The sequence below is a fragment of the Bos indicus genome, chromosome 12, assembly GCF_029378745.1.
Source record: "Bos indicus isolate NIAB-ARS_2022 breed Sahiwal x Tharparkar chromosome 12, NIAB-ARS_B.indTharparkar_mat_pri_1.0, whole genome shotgun sequence".
Lineage (NCBI taxonomy): Eukaryota > Metazoa > Chordata > Mammalia > Artiodactyla > Bovidae > Bos > Bos indicus.
Genome location: NC_091771.1, coordinates 89,490,055 through 89,511,741, shown reverse-complemented (window position 1 = coordinate 89,511,741; position 21,687 = coordinate 89,490,055). Strand labels below are relative to the sequence as shown.

At 60.8% G+C, this 21,687-nt stretch overlaps 1 protein-coding gene and 1 long non-coding RNA gene across 3 annotated transcripts; both read left to right on the top strand.

The window, feature by feature from the left end:
- The first annotated feature begins 3,375 nt into the window (after window positions 1–3,375).
- On the top strand, window positions 3,376–21,030 carry GRTP1 (growth hormone regulated TBC protein 1). Of its 2 annotated transcripts, none has more exons than XM_070800531.1 (8): window positions 3,376–3,536; window positions 3,782–3,933; window positions 8,919–9,077; window positions 11,598–11,722; window positions 12,666–12,762; window positions 17,518–17,693; window positions 17,762–17,947; window positions 18,840–19,152. In XM_070800531.1, the coding sequence occupies exons 1-8, from the start codon at window positions 3,490–3,492 to the stop codon at window positions 18,861–18,863; spliced, it is 966 nt and encodes a 321-aa protein (XP_070656632.1). In that variant the 5' UTR covers window positions 3,376–3,489; the 3' UTR covers window positions 18,864–19,152. The 2 variants fall into 2 exon arrangements, with proteins under 2 accessions (XP_070656632.1, XP_070656631.1); XM_070800530.1 differs by lacking the exon at window positions 18,840–19,152 and adding an exon at window positions 20,809–21,030 and having other exon boundaries at window positions 3,377–3,536.
- On the top strand, window positions 3,940–6,287 carry LOC139186267 (uncharacterized). The gene is made up of 2 exons (XR_011569838.1): window positions 3,940–4,076; window positions 5,367–6,287. It is a non-coding gene; the product is annotated as an uncharacterized lncRNA (long non-coding RNA).
- Window positions 21,031–21,687: the final 657 nt, after the last annotated feature.

Here is a 21,687-nt window from a genome sequence, read left to right as displayed (position 1 = left end):
CCAAGCTGCCGCAGGCTGAGGCCCCCGAGATCAGTCACCCCAGACCTCACGCGCAGGGATGAGGAAAGGGTGGAGGGGACGTGGAGATGACACGCCCTGAAGTCCAGGCTCCCAGGCTGGTGCTACGTGGAGACGGGGTGTCTGGCGGGGTCACTGTAAGCCTTGAGGCTGCCTCACATGGGTCTTTTCTACGCCCACCACCCAGTCCCTAATCGTGTATCTGTGACCCTGCCGGGGACCCACATAAGCACCTCTGAGGACCCTCTGAGCACATCTGTCCCACTGTCCCCACAGGCCTGGCCCCGGAACAATCCTCTGCTGCCCCAGCGGCTGGGACACGAAGTCTCTTCTTTACTTTTCCAAGCCAATATGGAAATATTCAAACCGACATGAAAAGACCCCTTTTCAGTGATTCTGCCTGTGATCCCAGCCACGGTTTCCTTTTCTCTCTTGCTGGAGTCTATTTAAAGCCAACTCCAAATATCATATCATTTCACCCAGAACTATTCTTCAGCCAAAAATAAAGAAAACTTCGTACTTTGTCGGAAAGGGTGTGAGCAGCGTGCTGTGACGCTTCCCGTGGGCGGTCAAGGCGCCGGCGGCTGGCCCACCCCGACCTGTGGGGACCCTCCACCATCCCCGGGGCTTCACAGTGATCAGTGGTGCTGCCTGAACACCCCATCAGTCCTGGGGGTACAGGCACCCCTGGAACTAAAGTGCTCAGACAGCACATCTTATCCAAACGGCAGCAGCTCCTGCAATCAGACAAGAACTGGGAGTCCCGCAGGAAGACGGGGGCCTGGGGTGGTGTGTGCACACCCGGGTGGGGGCCCTCGGGCCTCTTGCTGAGCCTCTGCCGAGGAGCTGGGGCTCGGGCCAGTGGTTCTCACGTGGGGCCTGCAACCTCAGAGCTGCAAAGCTGGCTCCTCACACAGCCTGGCCGTGGGACACCGGGGGCCCTGTGGGCATGCGTCGGCTTGGGGGGCCGTGCGGGCACACCCCTGCCCTGGTCGCAGCCACCTCCCTGGCTGCAGACGTGACCTGCCCTTGCGGACAATCATCGGCTTTGAAGGAAGGGCGTCTGGCCAGCGAGGGTACCCAGGACACTCAGGGCAGCGGGCATTTGGAGTTTGGTGGAGGGGCACCAAGGACATGGGTCTGGCTGCCTCTTGCTCCTAAGGAGGGGGCTCGGGCAGGTGCTGGCGGCGGGGCTGGCAGTCCTCAAAGGGCCCTCTGGCCGTGACCACTGGCTGCCTGCGGAAGGGTCCTTCCTCGCCGTATCTCTCCCGCCACGCTTCCTGGACGGGCCTCCTCTTGTCTAACGCTCACCCACATCTCATCTGGCCCCAGCTGCCCCCGGTCGGGGTACTATCACATTCAAGTCCAAGAGCATGTGTCCGTGGTCTGCGTTTCCTGTGGGGCTGGGATCAGGCCGGCGCGAGGATGTGGCGGGACACAGCGGCTGGAACCCACCAGAGATGGCAGGCGTCAGGAGGAGAGGCTGCAGGAGCCTGCACCACCAAGGCTGCGGGGGCGCCTGGGTCCGGGGCAGGGGGCACGTGCCAGACATGCTCTTGGAGACGGGGAGGAGGAACATGTGGGCCCCACAGAAAGGATGGGAGAGGGTGCAGGGAGCCACCTACCCCGGCCGGAAGCTGCCCCGTCCAGGGGCACAGGGGCTGCGATGGGCGGAAAGAGGAGCTTGGGGGCACCGGTGGGGGGTGGGCTGCATGCCCGATGATTTCTAAGACCAGGACGGGTCGATGCCAGGCCCCGTGCTGGGGGAAGGGCAGTCACCATGCCTGTGGACCGGAGTCTGCAGGAGGCACCTGGGGCGAAGGCCGAGGAGGGGTCTTGAAAGGGTTCTTTCAAAAGCAAGGCCAACTAGGCTGAGGGCCTGGAGAACTTCCTCAGAAGCAGCGAATGGGGGGCCTCTGTGGGCATGTTTCCCAAATTACTTTCCAGGCTCCTTGCTCAGCCCTCTGACGGGATGCTCCGGAAAAACCAATGCTAAGGGCCGGGCAAGTTCACAACAGCCCAGCAGGCACTCGCCACCGGAAACGACATCAGAGTCCCAGGGAGACACTGTTCCCAAGGGGCCGGGCCTGGTGGAGTGGGTCGTGCAGCCTGTGGGTCCACAGTGTCAGTAGGGTGGTGCCTTTCCAACGCGCCTGACTTCTGCTGTTCTGAGCCCAGTTCTTAAAAAGAACTCTTGGGATGCCGGGGAGACTACAAAAGTCCCTTAAATCTTAAAGGACCTTAAAACCCTCTTATCTCACCACGTTTCCAAAGTAAAACTCAGAATGCAGTTTGTGCACATTCTCGTGGCCTCCCAATACGATAAGCGGTTTTCAGGCCATCCAAAGAAACACCAGGACGCCGCGGGGCCTGGGCCAGGGCTGCCCTGCGGGCACAGTGGGCACACGGCGTGGTGACCACCGTGTTGGTGTCTGCAGGCCGGTCCCTCGGAGTAAAAGGTGCGCAGGCCAGGCGGCAAGTCTGTTCCCTCCAGCCATGACTCACGCTCCCCAGATCCTGCGCATCTGTGGGGAGAAGCCTGGGGGGCGCCTCTGCCTCCTCTGGGACCGGAGGGGACGCGGGCACTGTCAGCCCTGGTCGCCCCAGACGGCCACCGGGCAGGGCATGCCCACCCTCCCGTGTACCCAGCCGCCGGCTCAGGGCGGGGGTGGGGGGCCGGCTAGGGCAGCGCCTGCACCCCTCCTTCCGAGCCTGGTTTGGGGCGGTGGGAGGCAGGGACAGGCTGATTCCGCCGGGGTGGGGGAGGGGACAGTGGCGCTCATTAAGATCTACTTATTTGCGTGTTATTTTCAGAAGGAAAGTGTAGGCTGAAAGAGAGCAAATTAAAAATAAGACAATCGTTTTCTGTAAAAAGAACATTAGACCAGCGGTCACAGGTCAGGACGCCGGCCTTTGGACCCGCGGGGCACGGAGGCCTGTCAGAAGAATCTAAGCTGGACTCACCTCCTCCCACCTTGGCTGCGGCAGAGAGGCCCCGGGGTGCGGGGTGCGGGGCGGCGGGACCCGACGCGCCGGCCGGGCCGTCAGCCTCGCCGGGCCCAGGTCCCTCTCCCCGCCGGGGACCATCCCCGCGCCCCTCCCCCTCCCTCCCCGCCGGGGGCCCATCCCTCCTCCCGCGCCCCCTCCCCCCGCCCGGGGCCCCCATCCCCCTCCCTCCCCGCCCCGGGGGCCGGGGCCCGGCTCGGCCGCGCCCCTCCCAGGCTCCGGGCTCCGGGCTCCGCGCGCAGGAGCAGGTGCAGCCCCTCCCGCCCCCTCCCTCCGGGCCGCGCCCCGCCCTCCGGGGCCCCAGACGTTCCCACCCCTCCCCTCCCCCGCCCTCCTTCCCCGCCCCCAGCCCCGCCTCCCGGCGCCCGCGGCCCGGCGGAAGGACGCGAGGCGCCCCGAGTCCTGGGAGGTGAACTTGGCACCCCGAGCCCCGCGGCCCGGGCGCCGCCTCCCGCCCGTCTCGGCATGGAGGCCGCGGGGCGCGCGCAGGCGGCGCGGGACCGTGTCCCCAGGTAGGCGCGCGGGGTCCGTGCGCCCCTGGCTCGGGCGCGGGCGCGGGCGGCGGTGCGGGCGCCTGCGCGCCCCTGGGCGGCCCCTGCGCTGCGTGCGCGCCCGCGCTCGGCCCGCCGCCTCTGCTGCGGGGCCGCGTGGGGGGCAGGGAGCCCGCGCGCCCCGCGCAGGGATCGGGCGGCTGGGTGCCGAGGGTCCCACGTCCACGTGCGCGCAGAACTTTACTCTGGGCCTTTTTGTGCGGTAGGATCGATCCGTATGGGTTTGAAAGGCCTGAGGACTTTGATTATGCAGCTTACGAAGAATTTTTGTCCACCTACCTGGTGATCCTCACCAGGAGAGCCATCAAATGGTCCAAACTTCTAAAGGGCGGCGGTGGTGTCCAGAGGAGCATGACCGGTGAGTTCGGCGCCTGACCCAGCGGGCACGCAACAAGTCATCCGGTCCTCGGTGCCATGCGCTCGGGGGAGCTCAGGACTTGGGGTTCCTTCGAGGCCAGGGGCGCTGCCCCCATCCCAGCCGTGCCCCGCGCTGACGCACAGGTGAGGGCGCTGCGCGGTCCAGGTGCGAGGCCCCCTTTGCTCGCCTGGATGTGGGGCCTGCTCGCCCTTTGAGACACTTGGCGCCCGTGGCCCTCTTTCCAGAAGAAGCCGGGTTTCCTGCTCCTCAGAGCGAGCGGCCAAGGTAGTGCTCCCGCCGGCTTCTGTGCGGAGCGCTCCCTGCCCCCTTCAGAGAGAAAGCGGGGTGAGGGGGGGTGCTTCGTGGAACCCTCGGCTCCTCCCCTGCTTCTTCCCCGCCCCAGGCTGTGCCCAGGGGCCTCCTTCAGGTCTGGATTGGAGCGCCTCCTCCGGGAAGCCTTCCAGTCTCACCCCGCCGCTCCACACTTCCTGCCCTCTCCTTGCCTCTCTCTGGTCCTCCACACGTGGGTCTTACTTATTTTATCCTTAGTTTTCCGCCCTGGGGTCAAAGATCCCTCTGTGCCGTCTGGGTTGGCTGGATGGTCCCTTAGCTGTTCGTTGAATGAATGAATGAAATATTTGCCTGCCTGTTCCCTAGCTGAGGATACAGAGGCCAGACCTGGCCGCAGGAGGTGAGGAGTGGGCAGGAGTGTGCCTCCGGGGGCCTCCTGACACAGGGCGTTAATGACAATGAAGGGGTGAGGATAGGGGTCCCAGCCGCAGGGGGCTGAGCTGTGTGACCAGAGCACTGGGGTGAGGAGAGGAGGGCCAGAGGTGGAGCAGGGCCCGCGCCAGCTCACAGTGGGCACACGGGGCATGGCCAGGGGAAAGAAGTCGGTTTTTAAGCAAGCGTGGGGGGGAGGGGGTCAGATCAAGCTTTATCTGTAAAGAGCCATCCGTCGTTGAAAGGCAGGTGTCATTAGTTGGTATCGAGAGCCAAGCCCCCCTTGCTGCTGGGCGTTAACGTGCTTCCAGCCGACTTTGGCTTCGTTTTTTGTTTTGATTTGTGTACAACTACGTAAAAATACAAAGACAGACCACTTTTGCATGTGGGAGAACATCTTGGTCACACCCGAAGGTGTGAAGTGCCCTGAGTTTCTCAGCTGCCCAGGCCCCGGGGGTGACTGGTGACTGTCCCCCGTCCCCCCAGGAACAGGGTGCACCATTTGCTTTCATGCAGGAGGAGGCCTCCTGTCCAACAGGGACCCAGAGGCCGGTTAACGCCACAGAAAGTAACTGCAAGACGTGCAGGCGCTCGCGGCCCTTTGCGTGTGACACACGCGTGGACGTGCTCTCCACTTCGATTCTGTCACTCGTGTCTTGCCGTCTTTTCTTTGTACAGTGACGGCACTCTAGTTCTGTGTCTTTCTGCAGAAACCGTTGCTGCTCAGTCGCCAAGTCGCATCCGACTCTTTGCAACCCCATGGACTGCAGCACGCCAGGCTTCCCTGTGCATCACCAACTCCCGGAGTTTACTCAAACTCACGTCCCTTGAGTCGGTGATGCCATCCAACCATCTCGTCCCCTTCTCCCGCCTTCAATCTTTCCGAGCATCAGGGTCTTTTCCAGTGAGTCAGCGCTTCGCATCAGGTGGCCAAAGTATTGGAGCTTCAGCATCAGTCCTTCCAATGAATATTCAGGACTAATATTTCCTTTAGGATGGACTGGTTGGATCTCCTTGCAGTCCAGGGGACTCTCAAGAGTCTTCTCCAACACCACAGTTCAAAAGCATCAGTTTTGGCGTCCAGCCTTCCTTACTGGCCCAGCTCTCACGTCCATGCCTGACCTCTGTGGAGACTGCTGAACGCTGCATCTGTTTTCCAGTGTTGCTCTCCCGGTGGGCTGGGAGTGGAAGCCGTCTCAGGGCAGAGCCTCCCGGACCTCAGCTCTCTCCCTGGACGTCTGTGGTCGCCTAACATGACGGCTCTGTTTTCTTTCTGCTTTTGCCCAGAGCACCTCTGTGGCTCAGCTGGTGAAGAATCCGCCTGCAATGCTGGGGACCTGGGTTTGATCCCTGGGTTGGAAAGGTCCTCTGGAGAAGGGAAGGGCTACCCACTCCAGTGTTCTGGCCTGGAGAATTCCATAGACTGTATAGGTCATGGGGTCGCAAAGAGTTGGACGGGACTGAGTGACTTTCACTTCACTTGCCTTTTTGGAGCACATATCGACTCTTTCTGAAAATTTAATTTGGTTTTACTGAAACTGCCATTGTTTCTTTCTTTGTTTTACGTTTTTAAATTTATGTAATGTTTGTTAAACTTTGTCCTTATGGTGTAACAGGTTTAGGAGCAAATATGCTTGATTCCTGGTGGGCCTTGGCCTGGGGGTGGGGTTCGCCGCCAGGTGAGCTGGAGGGCGTAGTGGGCTGGTGTTCTTTCGGGAAGTCTGGCGAGGCACCTGTGGGCTCACCCAGTCCTGCGGTCCGGAGTGTTGCCGCTGAGCTGGTGCGGCTTCCGGGCGTGGCGGCCCGGGCTCCACGGCACCCGTGACACGCCAGGGGAGTGGTCAGGCGTAGCCAGGAGTGGATTTGTTAGTCAGGAAGCGGGAATACAGTTTCTTCCTGCCAGATGCTCTGAGCTGGCCGGAGCGTCCACGGCTGTGTGACGTCCCGTGGGAGGGAGGCCGTGAGGGCCGTGGGCCCCGGGCGGGCAGTGGGAGCTCCGTCTGGGGCCCCGACCGTGACCCCGGCGATGCACCTGGAGGGCCGACTTCGCCCCGGCTCCTCAGCCGTGTCGGGCCTTCGGGCTCTGCTGGGCGTGTGCTCTTCTGAGAGGACTTGTGTCCACGTCTGCAGACGAGTGTTGAAGCTCAGCCTGCTTGAGGGTGCTAGCTGTGGGTCCGTGTTTTCTTTTTGTCAGTGAGCAGGTCCACCAGGAGCTGCGCTCGCTCGCTCACTCTCGGCACTCGACCTGGCTGGCCGCGCCCGGGGGCTGCCCTGGGCCCCTGTCCATCCTGCCTGGAGGGACGTGACAGGAGGAGCTCTTCCAGTTTGCTTGTCTCCTGCCCCGTGGGCGAGGGGGTTAGCACCATCTGAATAAGAATGAAATTGCAAGACATGTTTAAAGACAAATATAAAAAAGCCCTGAGAACCTGCTTAAATCCTGGGGCAGACTGCTGGGAGTTAATTCTTTGGGGTCGAGCTCCTCTTTAAAAAAATTTCCCACCTGTTTCTGCGGCATAGTTTACACTCCTCCAAATGTCGGAATGAGGAGTGCATCAGTCCTGCCCTTGCTCTGAGGGTGGGAGGACCATTTTCTTTCTCTTCCAGAGAAACTGAGTGAAGTCAGATAACAGGCAGTGAAAGTAGCAGAAGCCCTGATCCTCTGAAACTTCTGGACGTGGTTGCTGTTCTTACAACCTCCCGGGAGTCTGGAGCCCTGACTGTATTCCAGGCCCTGGGCTTTGTTTCCATTTTGCAGGAAATTTTCCATTTTCCTTCCATTTTGGAAGGAAACCGAGGCATGATCGAGGTGTGGTCTGCCTAGCCACGTCCGACGCCAGAGTGGGGGGTTTAACCAGCTCGCACTTCTTTTTCTAGACTCTTCGCAGCCCCATGGACTGCAGCCCACTAGGCTCCCCCGTCCTGGGGTTCTCCAGGCAAGAACACTGGAGTGGGGTGCCATTTCCTTCTCCACACTTTTTATACTTTATATTAATTTTTTAAAACTTTGCAAATGAAGTTCACTCTACCTGGCGTGCAGCCCTGTGAGTGTGGACAGACGCACAGTCAGGTAATCCCCACCATGTGCAAGGTTTAGAACAGCCGGTCGCCTTCAGCGTCCCCTCCTGTGTGGTCCTGGGCGCTGACCTGCAGGCCTGGACGTGGGTGAAGGCCTCGGCTGGGGGAGCAGGGACTGGGAGAGGCCGCAGGGCTGCAGAGGGGTCCTGAAGGTGCGCTGGCCTCGCTCTCCCTTCTGGTTCTTTGGCTTCTCGCAGGTGTTCTCTCAGAGCGACGCCTGGTGGCTCTGCTGCTGGCAGGGTTTGTGGTGCTGTCATAAGCGATACCATCTCATTGTTTTTGTTTCCACTCTTTGCCGTCTGTCCGTGGAGTTACCATGAATGTCTGTACATCTTTTCCTTCTCCATCTCAGTGGGAGCGGTCCCTGCCCAAAGCTAGGACTGACCCTCCCCTTGCGGTTGAGAGAGGATTAATTCAGGGCACCCCTGGGTATGCCGAGCCCTGAGATGGTGTGTGAATGGTAGGAGGTTGGAGGGACGGTCCAGCTGAATGATTGCTGTGTTTGATAGACTAAAATATCACGTCCAGTAGCGGGGTGACCACGTCACGCTGGCCGAGACATTCTGGCCACGCGCGATCCTCCTGCTGCACGGGTGCCTCCGAGTTGCAGAGGGTTCTTGGCTTTCTCTGCCTCTGGCGGGTGGTGTTCACGTCTGTCCTTCCCTTCCTCTGGCCTTCCTCGTCATCCCCCAGCCTCTGCAAACGCCCATCCCGCGCGCCCTCCCTAGAGCGGCGGGTGCACGTGACCTGGCCTCCGGGAGGCGCTCTCGGGAGCTCGTGGACTGGTGGCTGTCAGCTTAAGTTATAAGATTCCAGCAGCAGCGCCTTTTTCGCTTGTAACCTAGGACATCGTCCTGTAATTTTTTTCTGTTCGGTACAGCTGGTGCCTGAGCCAGTGCCGACCTGCGTTCAGCGCCGTGGCGTCCTCCCAGGCTGCGCGGCGGGCCGGGTGGGGGGACGGGAGGTGGCCTGCGTCCCCGCACTGCTGCTGAGGTGGAGGTTGGGCTGCTGCGGCCCCCCCGACCGCTCAGCAGGAGGGGAGAGCGGACTTCTGTAGGGAGGGCCTGTACCTGTTGTTGGAACATGCCTGTATTGCCTCTTCCGTGTCTGACTTACTGATTTGTGGGAGCTGTCCATGGAGACTCTTGGAGGGGGGCCCGTCTGAAACTGCCCTTTCCCTATCTCAGTGAAGCGCTACATCCGCAAGGGCGTCCCGCTGGAGCACCGGGCCCGTGTCTGGATGGGGGTGAGCGGAGCCCAGGCCCGGATGGACCGGAACCCTGGCTACTACCAGCGCCTCCTGCAGGGGGAGCGGAGCGCCAGCCTGGAGGAGGCCATCCGGACAGGTGACATGGCCCCCGGGTGGGGGAGGCCCCCGGGGTGGGGCGGCCCTGGGGTGGGGGCGCCTCCCCCAGGGGACGTGTGTCTGCACCCCAACTCCCGGTCATGATGGGGATGAGACCTGCACTGTCAAAGGCGCACCCCTGATTCCCATTTTCTCAAAGGACAAGCAAAACGGGGACTTATTTGACGGGAGGACAGTGGTCAGAATTGGTTCAGAAAATCCTTGGGTGGGCAGCTAGGTGGTAAGGAAAGTGGTAGAAAGGGTGGGTTTCTTCTGCAAAGATGCTCCAGGGGTGTGAGGAGGCCGATGCAGAGCCAGCCGTCAGAACAGATGCGGGCTGGGCGGCCCTGAGGACTCGAGACGCGGCTGCAGGAAGCTGCGCGCTGCGTCCGCTCTTTGTGCCGATGCCGAGTGTCCAGAGGCGCTCACGCCCTGGCCGCCGTCTCGTGACCCCAGCTTCCTTGCTGGCCACAGGCTCTCACAAGTGCAGAGTCCTCAGAAAAACAGTTAACCTAAGTTGAACAACTAGATCTTTAGGAGAGACACCTGCTTGTCCGATTTTGCCGGCTTCTGAGAACGACAGAACTAAACACAAAGGACTTCATTGAACAGTTGGTCACTGTACACGTCTGGGAGGTTGGATTGACTGGGGACAGCAAGGAAGCGGCGTGTCCCCAGCGTAAGGAGCGGGGCTCTCGGATCCCAGCACCGCCGCTGAGCCTGCCGGCCGCACCCTGACCCCCCAGAAAACCCTGGCCGGAGGGCTTGGGACAGACGCTGTCGTGACCTGCAGGGAACGTGGGTTCCCTCCGCAGGCCCAGCAGTGCTCACGTGGGCAGGGAGAGACCACAAGTGATGGGTGGGTGTTTGTCTGGAAAATGAATTTTAAAGGCTCTACTTGGTGCAGAGTTTTTGGATACTTTTATTTTTAATTACGGTGAAACATACACAACGTGCAGTTCACCATTTTATTTTTCCAAGGGGAGCCTCTGTTCCTGTTACACACTAAGCCCCCAGCCCTGGCTCCACCATCTGCTCCCTGTCTCTGACTCTCGTGGACTTCACGTGGGTGGAATCAGGCTGTGTCTGTCCTTCTGTGTCTGGTTGATTTCACGGAGCACAGTGTCCGAGAGGCCCAGCCGGGTTGTGTGTGCGTCAGAGCTTCCGCCCTTCCTGAGGCTGAACCAGATCCTGGGCGTGTCCGTCTTCTGTCCATGGACACCCGGGCTGTTTCCACCCCCTGGCTACAGTGAATTCTGCCTGAACAGGGTGTCAAGTAATTCTCCGAGACCCGAGTTCAGTGCTTTGGGGACAGACCCCGAGGTGGAGTCGCTGGGTCATGCGGCCGCTCTGGTCTGCGGTCAGGGAGCCTGCCTCAGCCATGGTGCAGGGCCAGTAGAGCAGGCGCATCGCGCACCTGAGCCCAGACGGGACGTCCATCACATCTGCCTCCCGTGCAGGGGGCGGGGAGAAAGATTTCAACATCTGCTAAAGCGTCTCATCATAAAGATCGTTACACAGACGTGAGCACAGTTGGTCAGTCTACTCTGAATGAGTGAAAAACTCATTTCCCCCTGATAGGTGCCAGTTTGGGGAATGTTCAGATTTCCAGGGAAAAGAAATCTTTTTTTAAAAAACATATGATTGGAAATTCCAAGCTTGGAGGCACCCAGTTTGCTGCTTGGCTCAGATCTGGTCTTTGTGGGCAGGTGCAGGGCTGGGGGCCCGAGCTTGGGGGCAGAATCCCCGCGGCCGCCGAGAGGCCTTGCGTTTTAAACGGTGTCCACGAGTGTCCCTTCGCCGACACCGCCGCTCTGCCCCAGGCGGGGTCAGAGGGTGTCCATCAGCCACCCCACTCTGCCCTGGACGCGGGCTCACAGGAATGTACTGGGGGCAGGGAGGGGGTGGCGGAGGTGGGAGAGGCCGCCAGGCACCCTCCTGCAGACAGAAGTTGGTGGTGATGGGTTTATCTGTGGTGTGCCAAGTCACTTCAGTCGTGTCCGACTCTTTGCGACCCCATGGACTGTAGCCCACCAGGCCCCTCTGTCCATGGGATTCTCCAGGCAAGAGCCCTCCCCCAGGGGACCTTCCGGACCCAGGATCGCCCCGCGTCTCTCAGGTGTCCTGCGCTGCAGCTGGTTCTTTAGCGCTAGAGTCTTCGGGTAGTTTTCCGTTTTGTCTCTTTGTCTCTAAACGGGGCTCTCAGGTGTCCTGCCTGCTTCTGTTTTCAGTCATAAGAATTGGGGGGAATTTCCAAAGCTTTACGTAAAGTGCTCACGCTTCACCCACACTTCAGGGCGTGGGGACCAGAGGAGACGCTGGGGACCCAGCAGCCTGGCCTCGTCAGAGGAGCTGATGTTGATGCTGATTGGAGAGTAAGGGCTGCAGGGCAACGGGGGCCCTGGCCGGGCTGCTTGGGGCCCGGAGCCGCCTCTGCTCCTGAGTCCAGTCGACGGTGGAGGCTGCTGGGGGCCCAGGGCGGCCTCTGCTTGCGCCCTGAGTGCTCTGTGGGTCCCCGCAGACATGAACAGGACCTTCCCCGACAACGTGCGGTTCCGGAAGGACGCGGAGCCCTGCCTGCAGGGGCCCCTGTACAACGTGCTGCTGGCCTATGGGCACCACAACCACGGCGTGGGCTACTGCCAGGTAAGCCCCGGGCCCCCACAGACCCCGGGCCTCGCCCAGCCGGGGCCCACGTCCCCCACGGACCCCGGGGCCTCGCCCAGCCGGGGCCCACATCCCCCACAACCCGGGCTGGGCCTCTCGGTGGGGGCGGGAGGGAGCAGCTGTGGACATGTACACAGGCTGTGTTTACAGGACGCGGGTGACCAGCACCCTGTCGCCTCGGAGCTGATGGTGTGCGCGTGTCCATGTGTGTACGTGTGTGTGTGTGTATGCACGTGTGTGTGTGTGTGTGTATGCACATGTGGATGAGTGCGTGCGGTGGGCCGGGCCGGAATGCAGGGCCTCCTCCGGAAGCTGGGCCTCTGGGCAGCGGGGCGGCGCGTCAGGTGGCGGGGATCGCCTCTCGTGCCCCCGGAAGTGCTCTTTCTGCAGCATCGCAGGGACACGTGTCCACAGCCCAGACCGTGAGCAGAGCTGGGTTGGGAGCCGATCCTCAGGCTGCCGTGCGCTCTGGGGGCTGTGGTGTCTGGGGGTGTGTGGGCAGGAGGGCAGGGCTTGGGATGGGGTCCCCACACTCCAGGCCCCCGAGCCAGAGGCCAGGCCTCCTGAGAGGACAGCTGGGTATTCAGAGCCGTGGGAGGCGGTGCCCGAGCAGCCCGTGTGGTTTCTCCTGGTGAGAGTTTCACGAGGACGTGCCCTGCCCGGTTCTACGGCAGAATCTAAGAGTCAAGCCTGACTGCACGTGTCTGTCAATGGCAGAGCCGGCGAGGCCGACGCTGCCCTGGACAGTCATTCCAGAATCACGCGCGTTCTAGGAAGGACAAGGAAGACGGGGAGTTAGCGGGCGGCAGCTGCACGCTACAGGGTCTGGGGGTGGAGCCGGTGTCAGCACGGGCCTCCTCTGATTTCAGGGATGAGCGTCGTCGCGCGGTGTCTCATCCTGGTGACATTTGTCTGATTCCAGGGGATGAACTTCATCGCGGGGTATCTGATCCTGGTGACTAAGAGTGAAGAAGAAGCCTTCTGGCTGTTGGACGCCCTGGTGGGCAGAATACTCCCAGGTGCGTGGAGTCCTGCGGTAAGAATGACTTGCTTTCTGGTGTTGCCGTAACGATCCTGCTGACAAGTCGGGGCGTGACGAAACATAAGGCGTCGTTTGAGAGCTGAGGTTGACAGTCTTCCTGCAGTTGAGTTGAGGTGAGACACTCACAGGACGTGGGGGCCCAGCAGAGCAGCGACCTCTCCCCCCACCACCGCCCCCCAGGGGCAGCGCTGTCTCAGCCTGGACGCCGCTGAGCCGTTTGCTCAGTTATGTCAGAGACCGAATGACGATGGGGGTTCCCACCGCGACCACTTCCAGGCGTCGTCTGGGGATTTGGGGAACTTCAGGGAATGAAGCCTAAAAGCCTGGCAGCGATAGCAACCGAGAGAAGCAGGTTGGGGCTGGGAAGGGCTGACCTCAAGAAACAGAAGCAAGGCTCCAGGTGCCCCCACCTAGTTCATCACAGACTTAAAGTCAGAACGAGTCGTTTCCAGTAGTCATTAGATTCAGTCCATACAGCAAAATGGGTCTTGCTTCAAAAACAAGGAAACCTCCAGATGAGCGGGCAGGACTGGGGGGGGTCACCGTCTCACTGGGCTGGGGGTGGGCAGGGCTGTGTGAGTCCCCGGGCCTCTGGGTGCACGAGCTAGGTCATTTCGGCACGTGCTCATCCTGCACTTAGCTGCTTCTGTCTTCATTACACCAAAGCTGCACAGATACATCCTCGTCTCAGAAGTTCTGACTGCAGCGTTGACGGAGGGTGAGCCATGGCCGCTCTTCTCAAGGGTCCCCGTCCCTCGCGTGCTCGCTGCCCGTGCTCAGCAGCGTGGTGTGTGGGTGTCCAGCTTCTTGCTCTGCTTTTGCGGGCATACAGGTGTGCCAGCACACACACGGAAGAGTGGAAGTTAGTGACGGAGAATGACAGAAAGACGAGCTGAGACGGAAGCTGGTTCTTTGGGAAAACTGTTGAAATGCACAGACGTCTGACAAGACTGATAAAGGAAGAAGGGGTGAGGAATCCAGAAGTGGAAAGGGCGCCGGGACTGGAACCTGCAGGGACTCCCAGGAACCACAAGAGAGCCTGAGCACAGTGACGAGACAAATGGATGGTTTGAGAATACAGGCCAGCAGAGCTGGAAAGAGGACATCTGAAAGGCCAAATGCAAAGAAAAATATCTCAGTAAAACTCGAACAGATAATTCCCGATTTTTAAAAAGTAAATCTTGCTGAAAACAGAAACAGATGAACTCGTCAACTCGTGTTGTGAGGCTGGTGTAGCCTTCCTGTCGTACAGACGGATCTCAGGAAGAACACGAACACAGATCGCGTTGAAATAATACTGCTGTTAGCCTCTGGCGTCGAGCGATGGTTATAGAGTAGTATTTTTTTAAATATATGACCCCACATGTGGATGGATTAATTCCTACATTAAGGATGGATAGTGGCCTAATCACGTGGAAGGGTCACTGGCAGGGCCAAGCCAGGAAGGCTGGAGAGAAGTGGTGTTTAGCCCCTCAGTCCCGTCTGACTGCGACCCCATGGACTGTAGCCCACCAGGCTCCTCTGTACTCCAGGCCAGAGTCCTGGCGTGGGTGGCCATGCCCCTCTCCAGAGGATCTTCCCGACCCAGGGATCAAACCAGGGTCTCCTGCACTGCAGGCGGATTCTTTGCCACGAGCCCCCGGGGAAGTCTGGAGGGGAGGGTGCTCGAGTTGCAGTAGGTACTGTGACGGTCGTTAGGTTATCGAGGGATAATCAGGTCTGTCCATCTGTTGTACTCGGTACGTGAGTTATATTGAGGAAAAGACTGTTAAAACATCGTTCCATGACAGTTGACTGCCTATAGAGAAGAAAACAAAACTAGACCCTTATTTCAATTCCAGGTAGATTCTAGACGTGTGAAAAAGCAAAACTTTGAAACTCAAAACGAGTCAGAGAACAGTATGATTCCAGAGTAGGAAACAAGTCCTTGAACAAAATTCAGAATCATTTTAATTACATTAAAATTGAAAACTGATTTTGACACAAGACCCAGTCTGCAGAGTAAAAAGGGATCCATAGAATTAACGTGTGAAGAATTCCCAAAAGTCTAGGTGGATACAGGTCGACAGAAAAGAAGATGAAGAGTAGGCCTGACAGGCAGTTCACAAAATAGAGACCTGCATGGTCCCTGAGTCGGGGCGAGGCCACCGTGGTCTCCCAGGAGCGGGGAGGCCAGGTCTCAGCGCCGAACGAAGCTGGACGTCTGCAGCGTGGGCACGGCCACCGGAGGCCGCCCCCCAGTGCCCACGACACTGCAGTTCAGAGCAGTTGAGCTGAAGCAGAGGCAGGGAGAGCGCGGCTCTAATGAGGTGGGGACTGCGGGGTCCCGGGCCACCTTGCTGGGCCCCCGGGCTCTGCCACCCCCGGAGCAGCATCGGTGTCCGTGTTTGATCTGTCACTTGTCAGTCCCCACGGGCCTTCACGTTTCCCCTCTCGTCCTGAGTCGGCAGAAGCCTAGCTGCCCGCCCACAGACACGCTGTTTCCCCGCAACTGGGCTCGCCTGGCAGTGGGTGAGGAGCCCAGAGACAGGCCAGGCTGGGGGCGGGAGGAGAGGTCCTCACGGGAGTTGGGGGGCCTCTCCCAGACCTGTGACTCCCCAGCAGCGAATAGTCGTGTTAACCTAAGCGTCCGAGCGTCCTGCTGGGGCTGGAGGCAGGAGGAGGGGTCCTCACGGGAGTGCGGGGCCCTCTCCCAGATCTGTGACTCCCCGGCAGCAAACAGTCGTGTTAACGTAAGCGTGTTAACGTTAAGCATCGTCCTGCTGGGGCTGCAGGCGGGAGGATCGGCAGGGACCTGGGTCCAGACCCACAGCCCGTGGGCAGCAGGGGTCAGCACCGCCGGCCCTTGGCTTCCCTGCGACCTGCTGGTCGAGCGCTCCAGGGGGTCGGAGTTCGGGACCAGCTCAAGACGGTGCTTCAGGCTCGTCTTTACCTTGGAAACAGAGGTGGCAGTCTGCACTGACTGGTCGTCTCTGCTGTGGGGCGGTTGTCACCCAGCCTGGTTGTCGCTGTGTCTGCACTGACTGGTCGTCTCTGCTGTGGGGCAGTTGTCACCCAGCCTGGTTGTCGCTGTGTGTGTTGACCTTTTGTTCCCTGAAAATCTACACCTGGGCTTCCTGGGTGCCTCAGTGGCAAAGAATCCGCTTGCCAGTGCAGGAGACCCAGGAGACACAGGTTCGATCCCTGAATCAGGAAGATCCCCTGGAGAAGGAAATGGCAGCTCACTCCAGTGTTCTTGCCTGGAGAATCCCATGGACAGAGGAGCCTTGTGGGCTGCAGTCCACGGGGTCACACAGTCGGACAGGACTGTGCGACTGAACCACCACAAAATCTTATCGACTGAGACCTTTTTTCTGCAAAGGCCTAGATCACAGGATGACCTAGACCTCAAACGGCTTGTCTTACATCAAAAAAGTTATGCCCGAGTCTCTTCCTCCAGGGACGCCTGTCTGTCCTCTGACTCCTGAGCCTGCAGAAAAGCCCCGCTGCACCCACCCCCAACGTCAGGGACGGTGGGGGCGTCTGGGATGTCACGCCGGGGAGGAGTCCGTCCCTTAATGGACAAATGCATCCGCGTCCTGAAGAGCTGGTCGCGCCTGTTTGCCTGTGACACGGGAAGCGGGTGGCTCCACCGCCGCAGCTGGACAGCGAGGCCCAGGGCGGGCGGCGGGGCTCATCCTGGGGCAGTGACTCTTGGGGCACCCCCCCAAGTCCTGCAGCCGCGCTCATCCCCCCGACCCCGGGCTGACACCTCCAGGCTGTGTGCAAAGGGGGCCCCTGGGAGAGGCCTGACTCGGGCCCTGGAGGGGAGGCTGGACTAGGGGCCCCTGAGAAGTTTCTCAGTCTCTGTGCACAGACGGGAACCCGCAGATGGGGCTGGCCGTCAGGGTTTGCGTTCTTGGCCGACTGCCAGGAGGGTTAAGTGACCCTCCAGTGACCGGCTCAGGCCCGTGGCAGCTTTGGGGGGTGACCTTGCTTCTTCTGGGAGCTGCCATAAGCCTCTGTAGCAAAAGTGAGAATGTGCTGAGCTCGCGCTCTGCAAATCCGCTCGTCTGCCCCGCTGAGCCACTCAGGACTGCCCCCCCACCGCCTCCGGGGCCAGACTGGGCGCCCGCTGGTCAGGGGCGGAGGGGGCGGCGGGCTGGCCTTGCGGCCGGGGGGCGTGGCGGGGAGGGCGCCCCAGGCCCCAGGTGTTGACGACCCCACAGCTTCTGCAGCCTTGGGCTCAGTTTAGCGCGCACACCTTGAAAACCGGCGACGTGACTGCCATGTCAGTGTTCATAATGATTCTGTTTTAACAAAAACACCTAGTAAGAATGTCTGTCCCTGTGCCGCAGTGAATGGCCAAACTTTATTACACCGATTGCTTGCTGAACTTATGGCAAAGTTCAAGCATTAGGTTAAATACACCATGATGATGATCTACCACGATAACAAGCCAGAAAGTTCCTTGGCAAGAGAACGTCCATTTCAACAGACAGACGGGCGGCGGGCGTGATGGGTACCAGCAGGGGCCTCACCGTCTGCTCGCTGGCCCGGCTCCTGCTCTGGGCGGGTGGTCCTCTGGAAAGGGTCCCAGGGGCCCCCACCACCACCTGGCCCGGGGGGCACAAGGTTGCGGCCATCCGGCTGTGAGACCCACGTCCCTGCCCCGCCGCCCCCACAGCCGATTACTACAGCCCCTCGATGCTGGGCCTGTGAGACCCACGTCCCTGCCCCCTCGCCCCCACAGCCGATTACTACAGCCCCTCGATGCTGGGCCTGAAGACGGACCAGGAGGTGCTCGGGGAGCTGGTGCGGACGAAGCTGCCAGCGGTGGCGGCGCTGATGCACAGCCACGGCGTGCTGTGGACCCTGGTCGCGTCCCGCTGGTTCATCTGCCTGTTCGTGGACGTCCTGCCCGTGGAGGTGAGGGCGCCTAGCTGGGCCTGGGGTCGGCGGCACGGCCGTGCGCTGACCCGCCGCTCCCTCCGCAGACGGTGCTGCGTGTCTGGGACTGCCTGTTCAGCGAGGGGTCCAAGATCATCTTCCGGGTGGCACTGACCCTCCTCAAGCATCACCAGGCCTCCATCCTGGAGGCCACCAGCGTCCCTGACCTCTGTGAGAAGTTCAAGGAGATCACCAGGGGCCGCTTCGTCACTGAGTGCCACAGCTTCATGCAGGTGGGTGTCAGCCACACCGGGCCCCCAGGAGACTGGCATGCTCACCCCGCACCCCCTACGCCGTCGGCTGTGGGGGGTGCCACCTGGGACCCACCTGAGCCCGTCAGGCCTGCTCCTTGGCTTCTCCTGGGCCTCCCTGACATCCCCATCAACGCCGGGCCCACCCTCAGCCCTCCCCGTTGCCTTCTCTCCTGCCCTGGTGGGGTCATACCTGTCTGTCCCCTCTCGTTGGGTTCCAGGCCTGGTGCAGGCTGTGTACACAGCTCACCTGAGTTGATGACCTGGGTGCTGCATCCCACAGGCCCTTGGGGGAGGGGCGGGCACTGACCCAGATGCCTGGCCCATCGTGCCCTCAGCTGCCCTGTGGAACGGTGGTGGCGTGCCTGCCGCCCCCAGGCTGGCAGCCTCTGAGCCTCCCTGGGCCTGATTTCCTCAGAACCAGCCCCTCAGCCCTCAGGTGGCCTTACTGCTTGTGTGGCTGAAGCCCTGGGTCCAGGCGTGGTTGCCTCCAAGAAGGGAGCCCGCCGTCCCCACGGGAGCCCAGCCCGGCACATGCCGCCCACGGCCCCACGGCCCGGCCTCTGCTGGACTGCGGTGTGGACACTCAGACCGTGTGGCTTTGGTGTCTGGCTCTTGGGCTCAGTGCGACACTTCCAAGGAGGAGCTGGGGGCTCCCGAGTGCAGCGGGTGCCCACTGAGGGCAGGCGGCTGGCCTGCCTATCCCTGACAGCTGCGTGTCCATGGTGGGGCGGCTGGTGTTCTGGCCTGGACGTGCTCTGGGCCCTGTGAGCTGAGTGGACGCAAGGGGATCGCAGAGAGTGAGGTGGGGGGAGCGTCTCCCCACACGGCAGAAGAAGTGCTGCATAAAGAAACACGTCTTTACACACAGCAGGTGTGGCCGCTCACTGCACGCTGATGGGACGTGACCCTGGTCTTATTTCCTTGGGGGTCTCTACAAACTTGTGTGTTTCTGCAACACTGCAGTTTATGCATCAGAGTGCTCTCAAGTCCTGTCCCAGAACATCTAGAATCTCCTAGATCCCACGTGGAAGCTAGGAGCACTGTAATGGGAAGAGGTCAGCTGAACCCTCCAAAGAGTCTGTTCTCCGGCCTGAGTCACCCGAGACTTGCTCCCAGGGTCCTTCCCTTCTCCTTGTTGTCAGGCAGTTTCTCTCTTACTGGAAACAAGTCTGAGTCCCTTCCTGCTTCTGCTTCTCAAGTCTAGTCTCTCCTAGGCCCCGAGTATGTTTCAGAGCTGCTAGAAGAGTCAGCAGTCACAGGGTCAGAACTCAAAGAACTCAGCACAGGCAAGAAAAGCAAAAATAGCAAACTGGACCACGTGGGGCTTGACAGCGTCTGTGCAGCAAAGGGAAGCGGTGGTGGATGAAAAGCTGACCCCCCCGAACTGGAGAGTGAGTGTGCAGGCCACATCCAGACACACGGAGACCTCAGCTGGACACGGAGCTCAGGAATCCCGTTTAAAAATGGGCAGAGGACCCGAGTAGACAGTTGTCCAAAGACGTACAGGTAGCCAGCAGGTACATAAAAGGATGCTCACTTCCCTCATCATCAGGGGAACGCAGATCAAAACCCCGTGTGACCTCACGCCCGTCAGAACGGCTGTCATCCAGAAGACAGCAGACAGCGCCTGTCGGTGAGCGTGTGACCAGGGAACCCTGGCGCAGCACTGGCTGGAGCGTAAGATGGTGCAGCCACCATAGGGAAGCGTGGAGGCTCCTCAGAAACTGGACAGAGAGCTGCTGTCTGACGCAGCCGTCCCACTGCGTATTTCCCGAAAGGAAACAGAAGCAGGACCCCTGGGAGGGCTGCCCACGCACGTTGTCTGCAGTCACAGCAGCCGCAACGTGGACACAGCCTGCAAGGCCACACGAGTGCATGGGGAGCGTGTGGTCCACCCACACGGCGGGCTTCCACTCAGCCTCGAGAGGGAGGGAGAGCCCGACACCTGCTCCACCCGGGAGGAACCTGGAGACGCCATGTTCAGTGATCGTCATGAGAGGACAAAAACCGAGTCCACTAACGCGAGGTCCCTCGAGGAGCCAGGTTTACAGAGATGCAAGGGGGCTGGGGACGCAGTGGGCTGGGGGAGGAGGAGCCGGAAGGTGACCCCAAGGGCACAGAGCTGACCTCAGCCCACACCTCAAGTGGCTCAGGCACAAACGGTGTGGCTCTAGCACACACGCGCAAAACCAGTGGAAGGGTGGGAACGGGACGTCACCCAACCTAATTCAGTGGCTCAGAGCCTCTGACTTCGGAAAAGGATGTTTCCTTCACGGACTGGATACAGCGTTTAAAAAGTGACCTGAGTGTAAGCGGACAGGAGCCCGTGTGCCGGCTGGCAGACGTCCCGTCTCAGGCACTTTCCTGAGCTTTGCAGCAGCTGAAACCAAGACGTGGCCCAGCCTGAGGCCTGACATTCAGGGCTGGGCCACCTGCACGCACACCGCGGGACCCCCTCCCTCCCCTCCCCGGTCCTCAGAGCGCTCTGCTGAAGTCCCGGGGGGCGTTTGGGGGGCACCAGCGGCCTGCTCTTGCTCAACCCTGCAGTAAGCCCTCCTCTGCTCCCTTCGCCCTGCCCTCCAAGGAGGGCTGCCCTCGCCCTCGTCCTCCGCCCTCGTCCTCCGGGGGGAAGGGCTCCCCGACCCTCGTCCTCCGGGGGGAAGGGCTGCCCTTGCCCTGCACAGGGTCCGTGCTGATGCTGGAGCTCTGTCACTATAGCTTCATTCAGTTTTGTCACGTCTGAAGGACATAAGTGACCTTCCTCTGCTCACTAACTGCTGGCCTCAGCCTGGCCAGCACCAGGAGCTGGAAAGGTCTAAATGAACCCGTTTCTGTTTCAGAGAATATTCTTGGAGCCCGGGAGCCTGTCCAGGGCCAGCATCGCCCGGCTGCGGGAGCGCTGCAGGGCGCGACTGCTGGCGCAGGGCTGAGGCCTCGAGCCGCGCCTCTGGCTGGCGCGGTCACTGCGGACTGAGCAGCCCTCCTGCACTCTTCCCTGCAAGCTGCCGTGTTGTTTTTAAGTATATATTTTTACCTGAGACACTGGTGTATATAAAACGTGAGGTGCGGGTCTGTGTTCATTACACCAGCTCCTGTGAGCCTGCCATCTAATGATGTTTATAAATGACTTTTTGAAATTGTTCTACAAGTGACGTGTAAACCAGGTGAGAGATGGAGGGGCTGCAAGTCAGGTCTGGGCTGTCATCCCTGACCCCCGGGGAGAAGGTGCCCCAACGAGACCCCTCCCCTTGGGGCTGGAGGCCACGGCACTCCACCCTGCCCCGGCCCTGCCTCTGAAGATGCCACCTCTGGTGAGGAACCCCACCCAGGCCAGCTGTGCCCTGCACAGGACGCAGGGACGGGGGCACAGGCAGGGGTGGGGGAACAGGGGTGTTTCCTGGGAGACCAGCTGACGGGTTCGCCTTCCTGGGAGCCGATCAGCGGCACGTCCCCCAGCAGAGGCTCCAAATCCCACTGTCCTGCGGAGACTGACCCTGCGGACAGCAGCTGCTGGGCTCCGCTTGGTTCAGCCCAGTGCCGCCCACCTCAGGGAAACGTGTGTTGGGAGCTTTGCTGCGGGGTGGCCGGGCCCTGCCCTGCCCTGCCCTGCCCTGCCCGTGTAAGGGGCCGCTGCCCAGGGCCACCCACACGCAGGCTGCCCTCAGCCTCGCCCCCGAGGCCAGCCTCTGCCTACTCTGGCCTGAGCGGCCCTCCTCGGC

Excerpts from the sequence above, each read along its gene's own strand:
- GRTP1 (XM_070800530.1), top strand. The coding sequence starts at position 3,490 with ATGGAGGCCGCGGGGCGCGCGCAGGCGGCGCGGGACCGTGTCCCCAG. Across the intron at positions 11,723-12,665 it reads ACGGCGTGGGCTACTGCCAG|GGGATGAACTTCATCGCGGG; the intron begins GTAAGCCCCGGG and ends GTCTGATTCCAG. Across the intron at positions 12,763-17,517 it reads GGTGGGCAGAATACTCCCAG|CCGATTACTACAGCCCCTCG; the intron begins GTGCGTGGAGTC and ends TCGCCCCCACAG.